Source organism: Cinclus cinclus, chromosome 21 (assembly GCF_963662255.1).
Source record: "Cinclus cinclus chromosome 21, bCinCin1.1, whole genome shotgun sequence".
Lineage (NCBI taxonomy): Eukaryota > Metazoa > Chordata > Aves > Passeriformes > Cinclidae > Cinclus > Cinclus cinclus.
Window position 1 is genome coordinate 5644804 of NC_085066.1, and position 23990 is coordinate 5668793.

The 23990-nt window shown below is 40.8% G+C and overlaps 1 protein-coding gene across 2 annotated transcripts in view; it reads right to left on the reverse strand.

Annotated features, from left to right (window-relative positions):
* The window catches only part of ERBB4 (erb-b2 receptor tyrosine kinase 4), a 552024-nt gene that overhangs the window by 109266 nt on the left and 418768 nt on the right, over positions 1-23990 (reverse strand). For both annotated transcript variants that reach the window (XM_062506761.1, XM_062506760.1), the window contains exons 12-16: positions 23393-23592; positions 15567-15699; positions 13438-13531; positions 11844-11998; positions 5722-5796 (exon numbers count right to left, since the gene is read on the reverse strand). In XM_062506761.1, the coding sequence (XP_062362745.1) occupies positions 5722-5796; positions 11844-11998; positions 13438-13531; positions 15567-15699; positions 23393-23592 (657 nt within the window). The remainder of the gene's footprint in view (positions 1-5721; positions 5797-11843; positions 11999-13437; positions 13532-15566; positions 15700-23392; positions 23593-23990) is intronic.

Consider the following 23990-nt stretch of genomic DNA (forward strand, 5'->3'; position numbering starts at 1 on the left):
CTGGTATTTTCATTCCTGCAAAAACAAATGAAAAGGACTGACAGACAACTATATTATCATCATTAGCAAGTTATCTGCTAGTTTTAATCCAGTGCTGCAAATCAACTGAGAAATAAACAGACATTTTGGTAAAACAAACAAAAAAGGTAATGTCAATGTGCAAATTTTCATCTGCCCTGCATTGTTCTATTCTCCATCATTCCAGGAAACTGGTGTTAAACAGGCAATGAAAAGCAAACAGGGGGAGGATGTGCTGCTCTAAAGAGCCCCAGCCAAGAGCTTCCCATTTCATGCAGAAATTGCAGCTCCTTCACACCTAAGTGTAAGGTCACAAGGAGTAAACCAGATTGCAGAGAATTGAGTCTGAGCTGGGCTCTCAATTCAAATACATTTGTCATGTAAATCTTTCTAACTAAGAAAGAGTGGCAAGTCCTGCACTGCACAGGTAGATTGGAAGACCACAAGCTTTAGTTCTGATTTATTATATATTAAATATTAATGAATTATTAAGAAACCATTCACTGAGGTTTAAACAATCCTACATCTTCCATATTTCTAAAGTTCTACAAATATATATTTAATAATAGATAATTAATTTATAACAACATTAAACCTAAATTAAATCCTTATTTCTAACCATGAGAGAAACCCACTGGAGAGTGGTGAGATATATACTGTAACTTTATAATAAGGTCACTTCTCCATGGCACAATTTTATTTCTGCATTGTATATTATTTATGTAGACAAATCAATACAGAAACACAACACAAGGGTGATGAGAAACAAAAGCAATGACCTCTGCAATGGCACTGTGTGTTGTTTTCCATTCTAACAAACCATTTATTAATTTGCATTTCCTATTGCTTCTTTTCTTCCAGCAGTGACCTATCACATTTGGCCTTTATCACTCATCATTCTTTCTGCTCATAGTTTCAGTACAGATAATTTAGTCAGTTTTCCAAACAAAGAACTTTCCTATCAAAAGCGAGCACAGCTGCTGAGAAACTTGATCAATGAATATCAACAGTATCAAGATCTGCAAGAGTTTATTGCTCACATTCTACTCCTTGTATAACAAACTTCTAGAAACATCAGATTTCTGACCTTACTCTAACCTACGCTCTCTCAACAGAATTCTCAAACAACTGGAGCCACAGAACAGATTTTAAACAGCATTGTGTGAGAATTGCTTCCAGTTCTCTCACTCTTCTGACCTTAAAAATTTATTTCTCTCCATAGCATACCCTACTTAGTCCTTCCATACCATGAGTCCATACCATCCAATCCTGCTGAGTAAAGCAGATGAAGCACAAACCCTCACTGGTCACAGACAAATCTTTCTGAACATGGTACAGAACAGAAACTTTAACAAAACGAGTGATTTATTAGCTGTGGTCAGACCTCAAACTGAAAGAGGGGAAATTTAGGTCAGATATGGAGAACTTCTTCTCTGTGAGGGTGCTGAGGCCCTGGCACAGGCTGCTCAGAGAAGCTGTGGCTGCTCCATCCCTGGAAGGGTTCAAGGCCACGTTGGATGGGGCTTGGAGCAACCTGGGACAGTGGGAGGTGGCCTTGCCCAAGGCAGGGGGGATTGGAACAGGATGACCTTTAAGGTCCTTTCCAATCCAAACCATTCTAGGATTCTATCTTTACAACAGGAAAGAAGAAATACCCACCTACACCTTTTCACAAGAAGACCAAGGCTTAAAATGTGGAAGTGGTAAAAAAATGGAGGAGGTCACATTATCACCGCAGTGACTTCCATTCATGTCACAGGGGTACTCTAAATGTACTCCTCCTAAAGCTCCAGGCAGGAAAACACCAGCAAAAGTTGGCTTCAGAACCAGTTCAGTAGAGGCAATTTCTCCCACAGAACTGGGATTTTTCTACCAATCTCTTTCATGAAGCTGAAAGGAGGTTGTAGCCAGGTGGGGATCGGTCTCTTCTCCCAGGCAGCAAGCAATGGGACAAGAGGACAGAGGGGAGGTTTAGGTTGGGCATTCTGAAGTTCTTCACAGAAAGGGTGAATGGGCTGCCCAGGGAGGTGCTGGAGTCACCAGCCCTGGAAGTGTTTAAGAAAAGACTGGATGTGGCACTCAGTGCCTTGGTGACAAGGTGGTGTTAGGTCACAGGTTGGAATTGATGATCTCAAAGGTCTTTTCTAGCCCAGCTCATTCTGTGATTCTGTGAATTTGTCCTGTTTGATGAGGTGTAAGATCTATGCAACCCACAGAGCGAGGATCTGAAACTGCCTGCTTTTCTAGTCTGGATTCTTAAAAAATAAACCTGTTTCTTCAACTGCTCTGTTCTGATACAGCTTCAGAATACTCCATATTAAGAATCTTTCAAAAGTAGCATCTTTTACCAACCAACCAACCAACCAACCAACCAACCAACCAACCAACCAACATAGCTTAGCTGGTACTCACAGATCTTATTTTCCCTCGTTTTATACAGAGATCCTCTGCCCTTCCAGAATAACTGTAATTATTATATAAACCAGAGAGCATATGGAGCATGAGCACCAGGAAAGCCATGAACATAAGCAGTTTATTGGAGGTGGTTTCCCTTCCCCACCAGCTACAGAGAGCTGCTGTGAAATTCTGTTCAAGTCATACTGTGACAGGGTACAAAACAGCTATGAAAGGATTTGCCTGCATTACACAGGGTTTACTGTTAATTAGCTCTTGTGCACATATGCAGTAGATAAAACCAGCTTTTTTGTTGTTGTTGTTGAGGAAGTGATGATTTGTTGAGAGAGCATCCTTTTTGGATACAAAGCTAGCAATAGGATTGTAATTAGAGTTAACATCTACACAACATTCTATTTAAGCACTTGACAATAGTGGGCCTGGCTAATTAGTTTCTGTTAGTTAAAAGGGAAATGTAAATGAAATTTTCTTGGGGTGGAAACAGAGACACCAGCTTACTCAGACCAGCAGCAGCAGTGCTGGTGCTGGTTCTTTCCTATCACATCCAACACATGCTCCTGATCACATCTTTAGACATACAATTTTACACACACCAGAAAACAGAAACTTCACTCGTCCTTTGATGATCTCTCCTAGTATTAAGGTGAATGAAGACTAGCAAGGATAAACCAATCAAAATTCATACTTTAGATAAAAACTTTGTCCACAGTCTCATTCCAATAACTGCATTAGCCACATTTTTCTGGTGAACTTGAAAGGAACCAGCCTTTCCTGACTGTCTAGAGTATTTTCTTCATGACCAGCAGAGCATTATTTTTATAGTTTTTCAATCATCCTTTCAGACAAAAGTTATCCCAATCTTGGGAGCAGACATAGTAATCTTTCTGCAGATTGTTCCAGAATATGCTGGAATGTGTTATTCCAACCACAAAAAACACTGAATGCAACTGCCAGAAAGTAGCAAAAGGAGGAGTGTCATTGTAATAAGAGGCAGGAAAGGAGGATGGATAACTCCTTTGGGCATCCTGGGGAATTCCAGCCTTCTTCTGCTTTCTATCTTTGCTTTGGTAATTCCTAGGAAAGACTGGTATGGACAGTGGAACCAAAATCAAAGCTCACAGGAATAATCCCCACAGGAAGCTGCATAAGGAGCTGTTCTTTTGGACACAACTCTACTGAAACCTAAAGGTTAAAAAAACCAAAACCAAACTATGCAGAAAGAAATGCTTTGCCAAAAGTAAGATTGTTTTCCCACAAACTTGAAGGGACTAAAGATGAACAAAAAACCTGAAGTTTCATCAGTCATTTGGAAAACCAGCCATGTGATGCACATCTGATTCATCTTTATTAAACATGACAGAAAGAATTATTTTGCTATTCTACCAGACTCTTACAAAAGCCCTCAAGTCAATGGATCATGGCATAAACAATTTGCAATCTAAAAAACTGGAAAGAAAAGCAACACTGCTATGAAAATGGAAATAGGAGAAGATGAGGAATCACTTGTTTGGGTTAAAGCCCTACTCTCAGTTTCAGCTGCTGAACAGCAGAAAGTCCTGTCCCCTTCTACTCACTGATAATCATGTCAATGGAAAAACACTCAAGTCAATAGAAAAGGTCAACAGTCAATCAGTCAATAGACTGATTATTAATTAAAGATTTATAACTATCAGGAGGGTGCACAATTGTTAAGGGGACATGAAGAAAGTTCTATCTAAACACATCCATTTTGGATTTGAAAGCTTACTGTAACAACCCTAAAAAGTGCCACTTTGCCAATGCAGTTTTGCCCATTTTTAGCCCAAACAGAATAAACCGTTTTCACAAAAAAAAAAAAAAAGGCACAATTTCACAAATCTAATATAGAGGTATGAAGTTTCCTTCTTTGCCTTGAAAGTGAAAGAATACATACTGACAGTTCAACACAGTGCAAATTTTCCTAAAATGAATTCAGCAAGCAAACAACAAGCAAAGAAGTAAAAAAATATCCATCAGATCCAAAGGAAAGAGGAAAAATCTGAGGGCTTTCACCCTCAGACTGAATGGAGCAGGCATAAAACCACTGAACAGAGTAAAACAATTCCTCTAATTTCTTTAGCTTGGTAAGGCCCTTAAACTTAAGGAAATAATAATAATAATAATAATAATAATAATAATAATAATAATAATAATAATAATAATTTTTTTTTTTTTTTTTTTTTTTTTCTGTATTTGTGCTGTGAGTGAAGTTGATGAAACTGGGACCCTTAAATCTGGGGCAGCTCTATTTGGATGAGTCCATCTGAAAATGAGGCCCCATAGAAGTATCTGAAACTGGATATCCCAGATCAGAAAGATTAAAACAAAACATTGAAATACTGAAAACATCATCTTCTGTTGCTTATTCATTGGTTAATGAATTAAGCCAGAACTGATAGTGATTTAATAAACAAATATTCCATTTGACAACATTTATAGTGCACTGTTTTTCAAGTCCAAATATGTTCTCCTCCATAAGCTAGAAACAGATATATTCACATTATGTACAGAATTAAGAAGGAAAGGCAGCCTTAAAACCTTTTGAAAAATACAAGAAATAAACTCATATTGAAATCCTTAATGAGGTGGGTTTGACTGAAGTTATGCTTTTTTTTTTTTTTTTTTTTTTTAGAGGAGAGTAATCCCAAAGCCTAGTAGTCATATTAACCAGTTTGAATTTAAGAATGAACAAACTCAATGGCAATGTAGGGCTTTAATGAAAAAGAATACAGAGTAAAGCCTACTTTACTAATTTGTTTCAATTGTCATTACTAAAACATAAAATTGCTGGAAGGTTACAATTTTCATTTTAAAATTAAAAAAAAATCAAATAATAGTTTTACGTGAATTAAGGAAGAAATTTGGTTTTGCTAAAAGATTTACTTTTTCATGGGAAGGTGTATGGAAGAAAGAGGTCAATTTGCTTTTAAATTCTGTCTTAAACAAAAAACAACCAAAAACAAAAAAAGAGAAAACAAGCGAATTCCAATTCAACCAGAATTTCCACCATCTAATAAACTTTACACTGGAGACACGAATGTCTACAGGAAATTTCAGAATTTAATCCATACTGATTTAAGCAAAAAATGAAAACCATTTTATAAAAGGCATTTTCGAATGAGCCTAAATGAGCGGAGTATTGAATTACCTTCCAAAGGGAAAAGCCAATTTGGACGTGGAGGGGCAGATGTCACTTTGGGACAAGCTCAGCGTGCTCAGACTGGGTAGTATGACACTGCTGTGGCACGGGGGATGGGGTGGGGATGTTACCTAGCGTGCTGGGGCAGGCTGGACTGCCGTGTCCATGGATAGAAAATGCAGTCATGGCTAGAGGGGCCTCTACACCTGCAGGCAATTACAGAACAAACCACGTCACTGCCAGCCCGGGACATGCACAGGCATGCGCCCTTGTCCACACGTGTTGGGATGGAGACACACAGGCAACCAGCACCCAGCCAGTACCTATCCATCAGCCCAATGCAGTCCTCCAGGTGTGGCCCTATGCACCTGCAGCAAATCCAGAGTGGAAACGGGGAGAGAAAGAGAGACTTCTGTTATTTACGCATCCAACGAGCAGGAGTCACCTTCGCGGTCTTAATTCTAGCTCTTCTTCTCTCTCTGAGAGAGACCTGTGTCACCAACAAATTATAGCTTGTGGCAAGAGGAACAATTACAGCAACAGCACTGCAAGGAGCGACGTATCTTGGCTCAAACAACACTTAAGGCAGGTTTCACTTGCACACGTGGGAGTCCTGACAACAGAGTTGCTTTTCCTGCATGTTTTTATGAGTCATCAAACCAGTGATTACTGCACAAAAGCTCTTAATTTACAAGTTGAGACTTTCAGGAATACAACCCAGAACTTGCTTTTCTTATCGTAATTCCATTTTGTTTTAAGCTCCCAGTCGGGGTAACTGCAGAAATATTTTGGAAGCTGAATATACTTCTTTAACAGGGAAGTTCAAGGATCACATTCCAGCAACAAAAACCACAGTAAAATAGTGTCTGCTGATTCAGACATTTTATTCTGCTTTCCTTAGATGCTGCCAAAAGTCCTCCACCTGCACAATCAGCAGGTGCTCACCAAAGGCACCAGAAATGCAAGGAATCACTAAATGCAGCACCACTAAAAGACAGCCATGGAAAACAGTTTGCAGAACACACGTGTGGCACGTGTGGACTTCCCTTGCCCCCATAAAGGCAGGACTGCTACCCTGGTCCCCTGCATTCAAACAGCAAGTCAAACACACATTTACAGAGCAGTCAGGATTCTCAGAGACCTGAAGTTGAGCTTTTAGGGGTCAAAACAACCTGAACCCCCCTTCAGGGCTGCAGGCACAGCTAGGCACTCCAGCCATGGGGAGTATCTAACCCTTGGCATTTAAGGAGACCAAACCATTGATGCCAGCTCTTTGACAAGATCTCAGAGCCATGTTATTAACAGGCCCTTTGGCTGCACACCTACTACAGGTGGGAGAGGTGGTCTGACACAGTAATAGACTGCAACTTACTTCTGTTGAGGCATTTTTAATTTAAGGTGTGATCCCCAACTCTTTTAAAGTTTGCTGGTTTTCAGATTGGCTTTGATGGAAGGATATGCATGTCAAAAATCTGAGAGTTCAAATAAGCTGCCACGAGACCTTCTTTCTGCTTCACCATCATTTGCCACTCCTCAGCTTTTTCTGCATTTAAATTGGTATCACTCTGCCATTATAAAATGAAGTCAGTGAATTCAATTTCCCCATACCTGCTCATCAGGGAGAGCAGACCAAGTAAACCTTACCCCGTGTTTGTTTACCTGAATTTTATTTTTACATGAGACATTTACTCTGACATGCAAACACAAACTGGAAGGATTTCCTCAATGATTGCTTCCTCCAGCATACGTGCAGACATAAAAAGGATGAGTTAAATATCCAGATAATGCATAAAGATAAGGGGTTTATTTAAACAGAGTTCAAAAACTCCACTTGAACAAAAACTTAGGGAGAATTCTTGGAATTTCACTGTCTTGGGCATCAGGACTTTGGAATTCAGGACTGTCTGAATTCTGACCCATCTCAAACACAGCCAGTGTTTCTTCCTTTCATGGCATTCTCAGCAATTTGGAGAAAACAAGCTCAGCAATGAAGGAGGCTGAAGAATTGCTCAAATTGTCCATTTCCTACCATGCCAAGAAAAGCTGAGCTCAGACTCTTGCTATAAATAACAAGAAGGGCATCTTGAAATTCGAGGTCTGAGAGCCTGCTACTAGTTTAGACAACTGGCAGACTGACATCAAGAGCCTGTTGTCTTGGAGTCACTTCACATGTACATTTGGAGAACAGGATAGAATCCAAATTTGTACTGTTTGGACCTCACACAGGTCCATCAGTATCTAAATAAAAATCAATATCACTAATTTTTATTTCGAATTGTAATCGTCTTCTGTGGACTTGGCTTCCCCAAAGAGCAAATTCTGTCCAGGTGCAATTCTATTACTCCTGCTTAGGCAGTTCCCAGTTTCACCCCTGTCTTGATAACATGCAGGAAAGTACAACACTGTATGAGTCATGGCAATATTTATTAACAGGGTATTTTGTACCACCAAGTCCTCAGGTGCTTTTCCCCAGCAAGGAACTGCCTTCATTTCAGGCTTTTTGACCCACATAAGCCTGACACAATCATACATCATGCTGGTAACCCCGTTCACACCCACTGTTTCTTCTGCTTGAAGCCTGGATGATGTTTTCTTTTCCAAGTTGGTTCTGTAAAATGAACTGGTTAATTGGTACATGCCAATTTATTAATGATATATTCAGTACATTACAAAAATGCAATACAACTTATCTAGAGAATTACACTCGGAGCACATCCTAGCTTAACAGATAGTCATCCTCTGAAAGGAAATGTGTGGTTTGGAAAATTGCAGTAACAACAGGCTACCCCCCTCCCCCAGAAACAATCCAGAAATATTGTTGTTTATGAACTTTCAGATTGAAAGATGGGGTCTTAACTGCACAGGAGTAGCAAAGGCATTCCTTGCTAGATGAATTCTCAAAAATCTTGGTCACTGGAAACAAAAACAAACAAACAAAAAACAAAAAAACCCAACAAAACAAAAACAAAAAAAAACCCCTGATCTTACAATGGTATAAGTGGATTATCTCTAGGCAGGAGAAAAATCTTTTTTTGTGGTGGTCACTCTAACAATTGTTATGGATAAAATCAGACCCAAAGGCTACTGAGCAGACAGGTGAAAGGAACTCATGGTGAGAGGAACAAATTTAAACTGGAAGGAGGAAATTTTGCAAAACAAAAGAGCAACAGTCCTTCCTATCCAGAGTGTGTTTGCAATATTCTTTCATCTGGAATTCAAATTTTCTTGCTAAAAATGCACCTAAGCTTTAGAGGAAACACAGTGCTTCTGCCCTCAAATCCCTTCAGGGCCACACACTGTTGCTGGAGCTCCCCTGACTTCTCTGGTCATGGTTTAGAAGGGAAAAAAAAAGAGCATTTTGGTGAGGAGGAATGCCCTCCCTTCAAAAGGCTGTGTGACAAAACCCATTTGTATGATGAGGGGAGGTGTCCAGTGAGATCTCCCATCTGTGTCCTGCCCAGCAAGGAAGCAGGCTGTCACTTGCTGTTGTACAATGAGTATTTTATGCCTGTGGAAGTGTTCAGTTCTGGCTAGCTCTGCTAGAAGAGGTGCCAAACGCTTTCCAAATCTCTTGAATTAAGTGGGATAGCTGTCCCACATGCCTGAGATCTGCTCCAAACTGGCTTCAAACAGCTGACACTTATCACAGGGATGCAAGGGCAGGAGCACAGTTGTTGCACCCAAGGAAGTCACTGTTTGACAGTTCTTCTGGTCAATGCAAGACCATTAACATGGCTGGATAATTACACACCTATTAAGAGAAGCAGTCATTATACTTGAATAAGAGGGGAGAATGGTGCTAGCAAATCTCACTAAAGCAGTCCTCTGCAAAGTGCCAAGATGGAATTTGTGGCAAAATACAGGAAACAGAGGTGGGATAGATCCTTCCTTAGTGACAACTGGTGGGGATGACTGGAAACATCACATGAGAACTAATAATCTATTTCATAAAGCAGCCTGACTCATAGAGAGCAGTACTGCAGCAATGAGATAATACCATACTGGGAAGCATTGCCCTGCAGCAGCTCAACCCTTCTGGAGGGGTGTCCCAGCTGTACTAGAGGGCATTGGTTTTATTCCAGCACTTGGTCTGGCAGCCAGGAGAACAGATGTGCAGGATGAAGCAGAATTACGTTTTCTCTCTACCTTTCAGCCATGAGCCAAACAGCAAGCTGTGCTGTCTCCACAACCAATTTCAGTGAAGAACCATGACTGAAGGGAATTTAAATACTACTTTCTAAAGGAAGGGTATGAAACTAGAGAATTCAGCCTTGAAGGAAGAAAGGTGAGAGTAACTGCTTTTCCTTTTCTTTGTGGGCATATTCAGCCTCTGACAATGTTGGCAAGAAGATGGGCAACCTGCAAACCCCAAGCATCTTGGACAGTCATTAATAGCTTCATTAAAATAATCACATGCCACAAAGTCTCTAGGAACATTAAAAAAAAATGATAGTAAGCCATGCTTACCCAGACATGGGGGGTAGAGAGCATTTTTTTTTCTAAGGGATAAAAAAAAAATACCTAAGAATAGACACATCAACTCTTTAATAAGAGGACAAAGATTTCCACAGGGAATAGTATTAGTGTCACGGAAAAGGGATAGTTCCTCATCTGGGAGATGATCACACCTTTGTGCACATAACTGGGGGAAAGTTTTGGCCCTTTAACTTGTCCTTTCTCTGTGGATGGGCACACGAGGGGACATTCTTTCACCTAATCAGGAGGATAAAGCAGAAAGGAGGGAAAACTGAAAGTCCAAGGACTAAAAGGACAACATCACTTGGCATAAGGGAACCCTGTGTCAGCAATGGTTGCCTATGAGTACTGCCAAGGTCAGCTAGAACTGCCTAATGCCCTTCATATTTGTGTATGAACTAGAATGTCTTGCAGCACAAGACGTAAGAACTTCCCTTCTCGATCCAGCTGGATAAAAAAGAACAACCACCTGCTAAAAATACAAATGCTTATGGAGAAGTGGAAAGGCATGGAAAACCTTCTGCTCCCTTCCTGGTTTGGGAGAAACACAGTTGGGCCACGAACACCAGAAACAGCTGGGTCAGTTAGAACTCCTCGGGAAGGAGGAGGGAAGAGGGGAAAGTGTTGCTCCCTGGAGGCCAGGAGAGCTGTAAGGCACTTCCTATGCTGGGCAGACAAATCCATCACCCATCCGTGGTCTTGTCAGATTAGATCAGCACTGGCACCTTCTCCATCTATGAAAGTCAGGACCAGAGCTCCTGGACTGAGCTCATCTTTCAATATCATTTCTTTTCACCCTCTTCTTCCACAGAAGCAGCACTTTTCTCATTGCGAAACTGATTTCAAGTGTCTGAGGGGCAGACAAATCTGTAACAGATCCTGGCTGTGTCTCTGTGATCTCCCTCTCATTTCCCTAATGGCTCTATTGTAATTAGATTTGCAAAACCAGCAAAAGGTCTCATTTTGAATGGCAACAGCTGTTGACATCAAGATTACATTGAATAATTTACTGGTTTAATTTTAGCTGCTAAACAATAAGAGCCTCTTGTTAAAGATTATTTCGCTGGCTGATGTTTTCTCTTTTTCCCACTGCTGCATCTTCCTCTCTTTGTATGCTGGGCACTCTGAATTGCCCCATGGAAAAGGCAGTACTAACTTACATGGCCTGTGCAGAACTGTAAGTGTGCATGTGACTATTGTTGCTGTGTTGCACAGGTTCTTAATTCTGGCTCAGATCCATGGGCTGTATTATTCCAAGTGTAACAAATTATACTGGGCACTTTGACAGGACTTCTGAAATTGATGCTCAGTCTCAGATTCCTGTAAAAAGTCTGGTTTCAGACTCTGTGCATCAGTCCCTGCAAGAAAAGGGGAGCACTTTTGCCTCACAGTAGTGCTGCAGGCTTAGTTCAACAATACCAATTAGCAGAGGTTCTGTCAAGGACCAAATACTAAAAAATAAAGTCATTTCACAGGCCTAATATTAAGTGAAAGGGCAGCATTTGCTACAAACCAGTGTAGAAGGAAAGCTGAGAGCATTGCTATGGAAAGTTCTTCTCTGTGGTCTTCAAAAGGAGGTTTTTGTAATAAGCTGCTGGGCGTTCAAGACTAAAACCTGAACGCCAGGAGAGACCTGAAAAATCAAAGGTTAAATTCCTAGTGCACGCTCATTTCAGGAGTGGGACAGGTGCTTTACTAGGCCAGACTCTCTGTGAAGCACCCTGTGCTAGGAGCAGTACCTGGCTAGGAGGGCTCCCTGCACAGAGCTCCCACTCACCCTTGGGTGCAGTTCGGGTGACACGGGTGGCACTCCCGATCCTCGTCGGCGTACTTGAAAATGAAGCTGTTGGCCCCCTGCAAGCCATCAGGACATTTTTCCACACAGTTTGGACCATCCTTGAAATGGAAACACTTTGTGCAGTGGTCAGGTCCCTGGAGAGCGTGGAAGAAAGAAATGCAGCGCATTCAAGTTACTCTGTCCTTTCCTGCTGCACCAGGATTGCACTGGCACACACTCAGCAGCAACTGCAGCAGCCTCTCTTCCCAAGGAGCAGTGAATTACCTGCACGGTTCCAGCCTCTCTTAGGGAGCAGCAGGTGTATAAATCCTGGTGCTTTTGGCCATTAACTTCCTCTGTAGAATGCAAGGCTAAATACCAGCTTCTAGATGAGCTTCTTAATATTATTGGTGTGCTTAATACAATGAAGTCAGTGCCCACTTTAAATTTCCTGCTACATTATTCAGTACTGAAGCACCTTTGCAAAGCCCTTCAGTGGGATCTCCTCCCTCTGTACTCCAGAACTATTTTCCACAAGCATTCTGCATATGGCATCTGCTCACAGCAAGACTGAAGAACTACAAGGTTTCTTTTCTTAATATATATTGAAGACCAAATTGTTAAGAGCAAGAAACCAAGACTCCTGGACAGTGTAAAACTTAAATTTTAAAGCTGTGATGATATAACTAAATCTGGTGTTCAGAGCATTGAAAATTGAGCATTGGCCTAGGATTTTATGTCCGTAAGCCCTGCTACAAATCCAAATTTCCCTGATGGGCTGAACACTTAAAGCATTAGCTTCTTGCCTTATGGCTGTATTGCAGAAAAACACAGTATTGTAAGAAAAAAGATTATACCCTTTTTTTCCCATAAAGTAAGACACAGAAATAAGGAAATAAAGGGATGCATTTTCTCAGTTACGAAGAGCCTAAAATGCAACTCCTCGTTTCCAGCATAATTGTGATTTGGCAATAAACAGAAAACTAGAAGAAAGAGACAACTTCTATCTCCCAAATGAGCAATAATCTTTGAAAGAAAAGTTACTGGCCATTATAAAGGTTAGAAAGAATTAACCATCATTTAGGATGCATGAAAAATATTTATCAAAAGAACTTAAAGCTATTTAAGTACAAAAAACCTCCCAACATATTGTTCAAACTGAGAGACTGAGACAAATTCCTCCACTTTTTTTGGCAGGGGGGGAAACGAGGGCAGAACTGAGTATAAAGAATGAAAATAGGGATAAAAGAGGGCACTCAAATCCCAACTGCACGCTGTCTGTAAAAATTGTGTGCATCTGTACCACTAAAGCATCAAGTCAACTCAGGAAATAAAAGGAAAACTTTTAAAATCACTTTCTTAAGCAGGCAGATCCAAGGCAATTTATTCCCAGCACCAAATTAGCACAAACAGAACTCCTCCCATACATGCAGAACATGTGTGTTTTCTGCTTTTCTTTCACTGATCTGCAGTAGCTGCTTTGAAGTGTGTAAGCAGGAAGACCCTGTCCTTCAGCACACTACTGCAAGCTCCCCTGAACCAGAGGAAATAAAACAACCCCAAACCCAACAAACATAGCAGGCTTTGCCCTTACCGGCCCGTAGCACGTGATCATGTTTTCCTCCATCTTTTCACACTGGGGATCACACTCCACACAGACAGAACCATTTGCAAATTCTCGGAATTCCCTGAGAAGATATTTTGCAGGTAGGTTAGGAGAAATCTGACCCCAGCCCAAAGCTGAGCTCACCTGGAGGGTGTTCACCTGATGGAGCTGATCTCAGGGGCACCGAGCCCAGCAGCCTGTCCCAGCAGCTGAAGAGTGCCCACCATGGGAAGCAGAGACACCTTCTTCACCAACATAAAACCAAAGTGGGGCCTTCCTCTCATTAAGAAGCACAGACTTCATTAACAGGACAGAATTCCTGACTTGATTTTCATCTACAGGATTATCACTCGTGGCTCACATTCAGGAAGCCCCTTGTCTCATGTGAGCACTGATGAAAGAGCTGACCTTGTTGCAGGTAGGTCTCTACGAACACATGTTTTAAAGCCTGTTCTCCAAAAGGCTCATAATGTTTTCAGTAATAATTCTAGACTGAAGTCTCAATCTATAAAATGTCAAAACAAAACCTTTTACTCATTTATTTCATGTATCCACAAGGAACTACCACTCAACTGACTTTTTTTTTATTAACCACTTTTAAGGGAGAAAAAAGGTAGTGATGGCAGGTTGAATTTCTTCCTTCAAACACTTCAGCTGCCAGTTACCCCTCAACACAAACCTCCAGCACTCTCCCAACAGTCCATCCCACCTTGTCCCAGGCCAAGATGAATTCATGTGTGAACAAGTTGTTTCTCCCCCACTAAAGACAGGCCAAATCTTTGCAGTAGGCTCAGAGTGGACCAACCCAAGCTTTGCAGGTGGATGCCATCTTGCTGCATTAACCAATTACAATATCTGCATTAACCAGTCAGAGATGTGCTGTGCACTCATGTTAGGGGGCTCCAGCAGCATCCAGGTAAAGGGTGAAGGCTCTGAGCTCAGCTGGTCACTGCTCACCCTCCATTCCTCTACAGCCATTAGGATCTGCTGAGGACATCAGGACTGAGCTCAGGAAAGCCTCACTGGAGTGCTCACCCTTCCCTGGCTCTGGGAGTGGATTTTTCCTGCTGAGGACTAAAAGAGATGTCAAATACAGCTTGACCTCACCCTGAAGAACTGTTGTTGCCCTACAACATGAGCATGCAGAGCTCTCCCACAAACAAAAAAGTTCTCCCCTAGCCCAGGTTACAAATATTTTCACATATTTAGGACAGGACTGAGCCTGTGGAAAGTGTAAATATCCTTTCCTGATGGACAGAGAACAGAACAGAACAGAATGATTGAATCTCATCATCCTCTTACTGTGACAGGCTCCATGGCAGCAAAGGACACCAAGGGGGGGACCAATTTATTCCAGTGCACTGACAACACAACTTGAGTCTGCAACTCTTCTTATTGGGGGGTGAAGGGAGAGGAGTCAAAAGAACCTTTAAAACATAAAGAACTATGCTCTGACAAAGTATTTTTTGCAAGCCTTCTCCAGATGGAAGGGTTGAGAATATTTTCATGCATATGTGGGAGTTCATTTGGCTCAGTTCAGTTTTATCTTTGTCGTAAGGCAGATTCAACCACCTTGTGCTGTGGAGGTATTCCCCCAGTATAAGCAGCAAAAAGGAAAAGGGGCAAGAACTCCTGTTGGATTTCAAAATTTATATTTGTGTGTACAATTACACAGTGCATTATGAAAAAGAGGGTGAGTTTTTCTACTTTGGGGTCCTTATTCAGAGAATTTTTTAATCAGATGCCTGAATCCAACTCATCTGAAAAAAATACGATTGTGTGGTTCTGAATGAGGGCATCAAGTAAGGATAAACAATGAGGGCTTTTTTTGTAACTTTTTTCCTAAATTGAACTGTTCATGTACCAGCAATGCAAAAGGTGCAAGGTGATGAAGCTGCATGAAAACTTGAGTCAGTGGAATACCAGAGAAAGCTTTCCACACAGCTCCAGATTTAGAAATCCTTACATCTTAGCCCAGGACACGTTTCACCCAAAATCAGTAATATTAGCGATGGGGCCAGATACTGATTAATGCAAACCCAAAATAACCTGCTCGCTGAAGTTCTCAGGAATGCTAATTAGCAGCTTTGGGGGAAAGCACAAGGGGAGTGTCTTACCCATGGTAGAGGTTGCAGGAGTCGATGCAGGTCCTGCCCCTGATGAAGCGCTTGCAGGACAGGCACTGGTCCGGCCCCGGCCCCCAGCAGCCATCACTGGAGCACAGCTCATTGCACACCATCCCATCAGCGGCTGCAGAGGGAGGGGTGCTGTCAGTAATGCTCACAGCCCCCCCAAACCCAAGAGAAAACCTTCTGTCAGCATCCCGACAAGATCAGAAACGCACCCGGAACGTCCCCGCTCTCCAGGAACGGGACAGGAAAAAAAGGCACCAAGAGTCACTATTGTGCCAAAACACAAATACACAGAGCTGGAATGTCCTACGTACTCCTGGTCTGCTCCTTTCAGAAAAAAAAAAAAAAAAAAAAATATTTGAGTGATGCAAGGATGAGCAAAACCAGAGAAGAGCTTCTAAACCAGGAATGAACAAAGGAGCAGCCTCAGAGGTGGGGGAGAAAGAACGTGATTATAGCTTCTAAAATCCTAAATGGCAAGGAAGAGGTGAGTAAGCACAAAACAATTGTTCACTGCCTCTTCCAAGTCCCTCATGGCCATTCAAAGAGACAGGAATCCAACAGGGTTAAAATCTGAGATTTTCCTTTGTGGAAGGTAAAGATCAGCCTGTAGAATTCCCTGACACAGGACACAGTAAATGCCAAAATTTTAAAGGATTCAAAAAATCAATTGTCTGAATCCACTAAAATTCTATTAAACTAAAACATAAAATGCTGCCTCTGAATTGAGGACTCCCTGAAACACAACTTATGGACAGTGCTAAAACAATTGAAGGAAAGACACCATTACTGGTGATTTAAAAATTATTTACTGCAAAAGCACCTGCAGAGCCAAAGAGCCTTTATATCAAAACCCTCAAGCCTACACCACAACACACAAGGAACTAAGGGTTCAAGGGAAAGTTTGTTTCAAACGTTTTAAGTCTGTATTTTTATTTTATATAAAGAATTCTCTATGTAAATATCTAGATTATGTGACACATGGAGAAAATGAGCAAAGAGCAAATGGAAACATTTTCTCTCCAGCATCTGAAGGAAATCTGGGTGCACTTTCAGCCTAACTCTGGCATGTGAAAGGAGTGAATTAATTTGAATTTATTTTTGCACAATGCAATGTTTTACACCAAATGTATTACACACTGGACTGAGCACATTAAACCCAGCAAGGACCTGAAATATCAGAGATGGCAACAATACAGACACCTGTTTGCTTTTTAAACCATCAGAAACAATACAATCTTACCCAATACACCAGAAATAACCTCAGGTATGAGACCCTGAACACGCTTTATCAAGGCTGGGATCGAGTTGGGTTTTTTTGCATATCACATCCTTTAATGCCAACATCCATAAGGTAGTCAGAAATATCTTTTTCGTTTTTTTCTTTTGCCACAAGGCTCAAACCACTTACAGCCAAATATCAAGCTATTTCATTTAGGAGTGATTCCAGGTGCTCAGTATGCTTTAAAGTATAATAATGATCACAAATTCCAGCACAGCAAGAGTGACTCAGGAGGCCATTTCAGAGAAATGCCTGGTCCTCCTCCCTGAGCTTTGCTGCTGCAGTCAAATGAGCCAGACCAGCACAGCCAGGATGAGCAGAGACACAAAAATCAGCTTCTCTTACTGTCCCTAACCTGACTTTCTGTTAAGCACAGTAACATTTTTATAATAACTATCAGATGTCAGTAGGTTTCACCATGCTGCCACTGCCTGAACCTGCAAATAAAAACAAAAACCACAAACCCAGAAACTATCCTAGTAACAATTAAACAAACTTTTTATATGGTTTCATATGTTTTCTTGTTTTCTAAAGAATGACTCATTTTCAATCTTTGTCATGCACTGATTTGGAGATCCCTTTATTTCTCATTTTTAATTTTAAGAATATTGCTAGCTCTTCTGATTTTGTTTTCCACACTCATCACAGAAAGACTGCTCCTGTTTGCTTTCTCACCTCCTTTTGCTTTCTCACCTCCTTTTCTTAACTTGTAATTGTGATTTACTACTAGTGATTTCCTTTCTTTTCATTTTTCTTACCCTTCAAACTACTCTGGGATCAGAATTCATTCGCATAGAGTATTTCACTAAAATACCTGGCAAATAACAAGAGATATTATTATAAGATAGCTCAAAAAATACAGTGAGTAACTGTATACAAATTAAAAGAGCTTTTCAATATAGAAAATCATGATTAGCCCACTGAAATGTAGCCAACACAGTGCCTGTAGTCTTATGAAAAAAGCAACAGAAAAAAAATTACAACTGCCTCCTGAAATGTTTTCATAAAAGAACCTTGGCAAGGAGGGAGTGGTTGTTTTGACAATTTATAAAAACTCATTTCTCTCACCTTTCTATTCTTTAATTGTGGGGATGGCTAAAGAAATGTTTCAATTTTTTGACATGTTATTTGGCATTTCATGGGCTGAGCATGTTCTGCAGCTCCAGCACATCACATAGCCTTATGTGGAAGGAAATAATAATAATAATAATAATGTTCTTGACAGGAACTGGATTTAGGCAGGAGTTTTAGAAGAAGGGTTCATTCTTTATTAATGGGGCCACACAGGTTAGAAGCAGAAAGGTTCAACGTTTTTCCCCAACCTAAACAGAAAACAAGAAAATTAGCTACTAAAAAAAGAAAAATTATTTTTATTTGGCTATATGCTTCTGGGCCTGATCCAAAGCTCCATAAACTGAATAGAAAGACTCCTGCAGACTTCAATTAGCTTTACATCATGCCCAGTAATGAATGTAATCATTTATTCAAGTTGTTAATTGGTGGCTAGATTGATATAATTCATAATGATCACACCTGTAACAACCCTTGGCTAGAAGGGCTTCACCTTACACTGCAGGTGTCACTAAAGCTGAGACAATTGTTCAAGTAACTTTGGATAAAGGAACACTTTTTTCCCTGCATTTATTTTGTGTGTGCTCATATTTCACATGAGTCACCTTTGACTGGTCCATTAAAAAAACCCTAAAAAAAAACATGCTGGAAAAAAACAAATAAAAAGCAGATTTTTCACTTCAGCATGGAGCAAAGGTAAAATCTACCTACCCCTGCCTTGGTGATTTGTTCCATTCCCTGTGCACATGAGCTTGGACACTGACATTTCTATCCCTGAAAGTGTGCAGGGAAGTGGGGAAGGGAGAGGTCACATTCCTTCCATGCACACCCCCTTTCTGGCCCTGCATGGCACCATCTCACAAAGACAACACAAAGCACCAAAGCATCCTGGGGGGTTATGGATTTTTTAGATTTTTAAAAAAAAATTAAAAGCACACATATTTTGCTCCTGTAATCAGTATGCTACAAAAAAAAAAAAAGTCCCCTGAAGTCTGCCTACGCTTTTAGCATATTAAAAAAAAAAAAACCCATCTTGGAAGCCGTGAAAGATTTGGGGACTATTTTAACATTGTTAAGAAGTGGTATGGGATGAAATAATTGATGGTAGGAGGAATATAAAGTAATTTTTGCATGCAGGAAAATATTGGAGCATTTTCAACTGGCTGAAGTCTGTTGTCTTTGTCTTCATCACTGAAAAAAAAGTTAAAACAAACAAAAAACAAAACAAAACAACAACAATAAAACCAGTTTTCCCAAGCTCTATCATGTCAGTATTATCTCAAAGATCAAGCATTAACTCAAGCCAAAATTTTCCACGAAAATTTTATCCCCCTGCAACTTTTCAGTATTTCCTCAGTGATGTAGAATCAGCTGAACACAGCATTAAATGGCTCGGAAATGACCTTGTGATTGGTCATAAAAGTCACTTGAATACAATGGTGGCTAGAAGATCTTGGGAGCTCTTACATGAGTTTTCATAAAAGCTACACATCGATAGAAAAAGTTTGCTGCAATTTGCTTTAAGCCATTAACAATAACTGGGTAGAAAAGAGTAAAAACCAAGCTAATAGTGACTCAAAATATACAAAGAAGTTATAAGAAATAGCTGAGAGTAGCTGTAATAATTAACTTTTTTTTTTTTTTTAGTCTGGTTTCCTGACTGAAAACCATGTGGAAAAAAAAAAAAATTTGGTGGATATTTTTATTAACAAGTGGTTAACCCTGATGGTTACCATGCAAGCAAACAGACTATTTCTGCCACAGAACATGGATTCTGACCCTCCAAATATTTACTCACACAAAAAAAGAAGTGTGCTGGTTTTGCACACAAGACATTTAGTGAGGAAGGAAGAAGACAACCACAGAAATATTTATTTTTAAAAAGAAGAAGCTGCCAAGAGTTTCCTCTATGTCTGACAAAAACCAATCAGTGACTGGTTTTTGGAACTGACAACCTGTTAAACCACTGGGAAAGTTAAATCCACGGGCAAAATATTAACTCTTTCAGGGCACAGATGAGACTGGCAGACCTTTCATCCTCACTTTTGAGTGAAAGAAAAGGACAGAGATGAAATCATGCAGAGAAACAGCATGGAGACATTGAGGCCAGACAAGAAGGAAGAGCCATGTCCCAGAGGAGAGGATGAGATGATGCCTTGGACTGAAATTCTCTTGTAAGCTATGGAGAAGATCTGATTGATAGAAGAGGATTTCTTTTTCCTGTAACTCACAGAAATGTAGATGGGGTGGATGAAATGTTCTAACTGTAGGCATGAGCAGAGGCGTTCGTGCTGAAGTAAGGAGCTGTGATCCCATGAGAAGTTGGAACAGAGAGAGAGAAGAGTGAGGAAGACCCTTTGCCCCCAGGGAAGAAGACCTCTGCTCCCAGAGATGCAGATGACCTCAGAGTTAGATGAAGAGAGCCTTTGCTTCAACTGCTAATCCTTGAAGTGTGCCCCATAAGCTGACATGGCCCATAAATCCAGCAGTGAGAAGGCTGAAAAAATGGGGGGGATTTCATGACTGCAGATTTCCTGGGTGGCTGCTGTTTGTGGAAACTGAAACCACAGGAGGGCTTTCTTGTGTAAAAGTCTCCAGAGGCTGAAGAGAAACTCCTCTCCCTAAGTAAATGGGACAAAGACTATTTTAGAGATGGTAAACTGACTGATTTGTTTCTATTAACATTAGCAGTGTGAAAGAAAAGAGTGTAGGGGGGAGAACAAGTGTTCTGTAAGTTTTATTCTGATTCTTACTATTTTTCTTTTAGTTTCTGTTAATAAAGTTCTTCATGCCCTTCAAAGTATGAGCCTGTTTTGCCTTCCTCCTCATCCTATCTCACAGCAAGAAATGAGTAAATAATTCTATTGGGTGCCCTGGCAATTTAACCAGTGCTAATTTCACCACAGAATTGGTGCATTGGCCAGGAAATCTCAAATTGGTAACTCAAAAGCAGTACAGAAAGGCAGAAATGGAAACTCTAGAGGCTGTCACTCAGATCCCACACCATCAGGCAGTGGAAGGTGCACAGAAAACTCTCCTATAGAGCCCAGTCTTGTTGGCCTATCCTGGAAATGTCAGATGCTCCAAAGGGGGCTGGAGAGTTTCACCTGGCCTATGTTCATTATACACTGCCCATTCAATGAACACAGGATAGTCCATTTTAAAAACCAGCTCCTTGGTACTGGAGCTTATGTTGTGACTTCTTAAAGAGGAAATGAATGGGATTTGTTTTCCTCTTTAAGATTCCCACGGTGTTAAATCTCCTAAAATGTCTTTAGGAATATTTTTCTTCCTGGACAATAAGTTTCTATTACAATAAATCCTCAATCCTCTCCTCTACCAAACTAGAGGTGAAATAAAAGTGAAAATGCATTTTCCCTTTGTGTGCAAATGTAGTGACAAGACATTCCATGTGAGAGGATGATGTGACAGCACGCCCCAGTTGCCATTTGCTCTGGAAGCCCAGGTTTCAGTAGCTGGGGCAGCTTCAAAGGGATTCAAAATGGGTGATCCCAGGAAAGGGCAAAGAGGTATTTGACAAAGGAGCCCTGACAACTAATGCAAGACTATGTTCCAAACTGTTGTGTTGAGCTATGTCCCAAAGCTCTCAAAAAGAGAGAAACAACTGGGACACTGCTCCATGAAGGGAAAAAGCACTGTACAAAACTCACCTGAGTGAATTCCCATTGCCTTCTAGTATGGGGGAGGTCACAGAAAACTTGAAGCAAAAGAGGAATCATTACTGTATGAGACATGAGGCCTGTGCTCCACCTTATTACTGCTTATTTCTTTTTCTATTAAATGTCTAGGAATGAAGGAAAGCTGATTGTTCTTTCATTAAGTGCTGCATGATAATCAGACAGCTAGAGCCAATCTGATGTTAGAAAGCATCAGAGCACCAAGAATTGATTTTTTTTCTCCCATAGTAAGCAGCTTTTCACCTAGTGGAGAGGAAATCTGTGCTCTCTAGAAGGTTCACAAGTTCATGTACCTCCTGGCAAGATGGGAGCAACTCAGATCTGGGAATATAACCTTAGTGACTCTTTCATGGTCAACAAAACCTTGAGCTGCTTCTGTTCTGTCAGCCCAAAAATTCCATATGGGAAATCCCAAAAAGTCTGATTCTTTCTCTTCATGCCATACAAAGCACAGTTGTTACTGGAGCCCTAGCACAGAACTAGGTGGTTTCTCACCACATGATCCTGTTTCACTGCAGGGGAAAGCAAAAAGCAGTGCCACATCCCCTTGCAGATGTGCCATCCTTCTTGGCAGCACCTCTATTTTCCAATAAATACTCCATTTTTATAGCTGGCTTTCTGTGCAAGGGCAGGAAAAAACCCTACACCCTCAGGCACAGTCACAGTGAAAACTGCCTGCAGTGACAGCAAATTGCATTTTCTTAACCTTCGCTTTCTTAACTTGCATGTAAAGAAATAGCCTAATAAAATTAATAATTGTAAAAATTCAAATGCCACACAACCAAAACCATGTGGAGAATGACCAAACAAGACTTTGCACTTCCTGTGGCTCTTCCATGGTAGGAGAGATTAGAAAAGTAACTGAGCAGAGACAAAGCTCCAGCTGTATTTCAGCTAACACTGAAGGTAGGCTTACACTACAGTGATGAGCACAGCCATTCACACTCTCAAAACAGAGCAGAACAGCACTCCAAAGGGAGGGGAGAGAAAAAAAAAAAAGGAAACAAAATCCCTCAAAAAATAACAAACAAAAAAACCACTCAAGCCAACAGAAAGAAAGAACTAAAGTGCAAGTCGAAAATAGGACCACAGCTTGAAAAGACCCAAAGCAAACATTTTTGGCTGGTCAGAGCACAAACATCAGCAATATCACTTAAACATATAGAAACTTCATGAATCTCCTCTCCTGCAAGCAGTCTAACAGATGCTTAAAATGAACTGCCTTGCTGCTACAATATGCCTGTATTAATGCAATTTGCTGCCTGATATCTATATAAACAAGTTATTTTAAGTGCTATAGAGCTTTCTTTGGCTTTTCAGTAATACAATCTCAGCCTAGGTACTGGCATGCAAGCTTTCCTGAAGCAGTGTTTTTTATCAGATAGGTCAAATACGAAAAGGGAGAATTTGGCACCCTGGAACAGTCCCAAAAACACAGTTCCAGATTAAGATAGGGCCACTTAGGGTGGGGGAAGCAGAGGATACCAACCTCATTCCATAAGGAAAGGGCTACAAAGGCATGAACACTCCATTCACAGCCTTCAGAATTTATATCTGTTTAAGTGGAACATTCTCATCATGTTAAGGAAGCAGCTCATTCTCTCTGCTCCCTCTCCTTTGTCCATGCCTTAAAACATTTCATTTTCCAGCTCAGACTGGGCCAAATCCTTGCAAGCTGTAAATGACCCCAGCTCCCCTGATGTCCAGGGAGTTGCACAAGCCCCCAGGTGAGTCTGGGGCAGTGAGCAGCAGGTACTTACTGCAGTTCTCTGCCCTTTTGTTCCTGTGGATCACTGTCTTTTGGCTGGGGGTGCTGAAGAGGCTGGTCCAGTTGACAGTGTGGTAGTAGCACAAATTACTGTTGTCTGTGATGTAGATGTTGCCAGCACTGATTTGCTTCAAGGACTGAAACTGCAGGGAAGTGATGCCTTGTTGTTTTAGGATGAGCAAGGAAAGGCCACTAGGATGAGAACAAAAGTGAGAGAGAACAGGCATCAGCTTCAGAAGGCACAATTTCTTACAATCTGGTAAGGAAATGTCAACTGGAAATCATTCTAACTGTCAAGATGACCTGAGAATTGTTCAGAAAAGCTTCCATTTTGTGGTAACACAAATATTTCATGAGTCAGCATCCAGTTCTATTGCCTAGGAAATTATGAGTCCAGTCAGGAGTGACATACCACAAGCTGTGATGCTCCTAGCACTAGGCCAAGTAAGCCAGCAGAACTCAACCAGTTTCATTTCATCCATTAATAGATTTTTTTTTTGAGATAATGTGCTGTTAGGAAAAAGGATTAAAATTCAGGTTTTTCTTTCAACAGCATTAATACTATGATAGTTTACATGCTAAGAAGAATG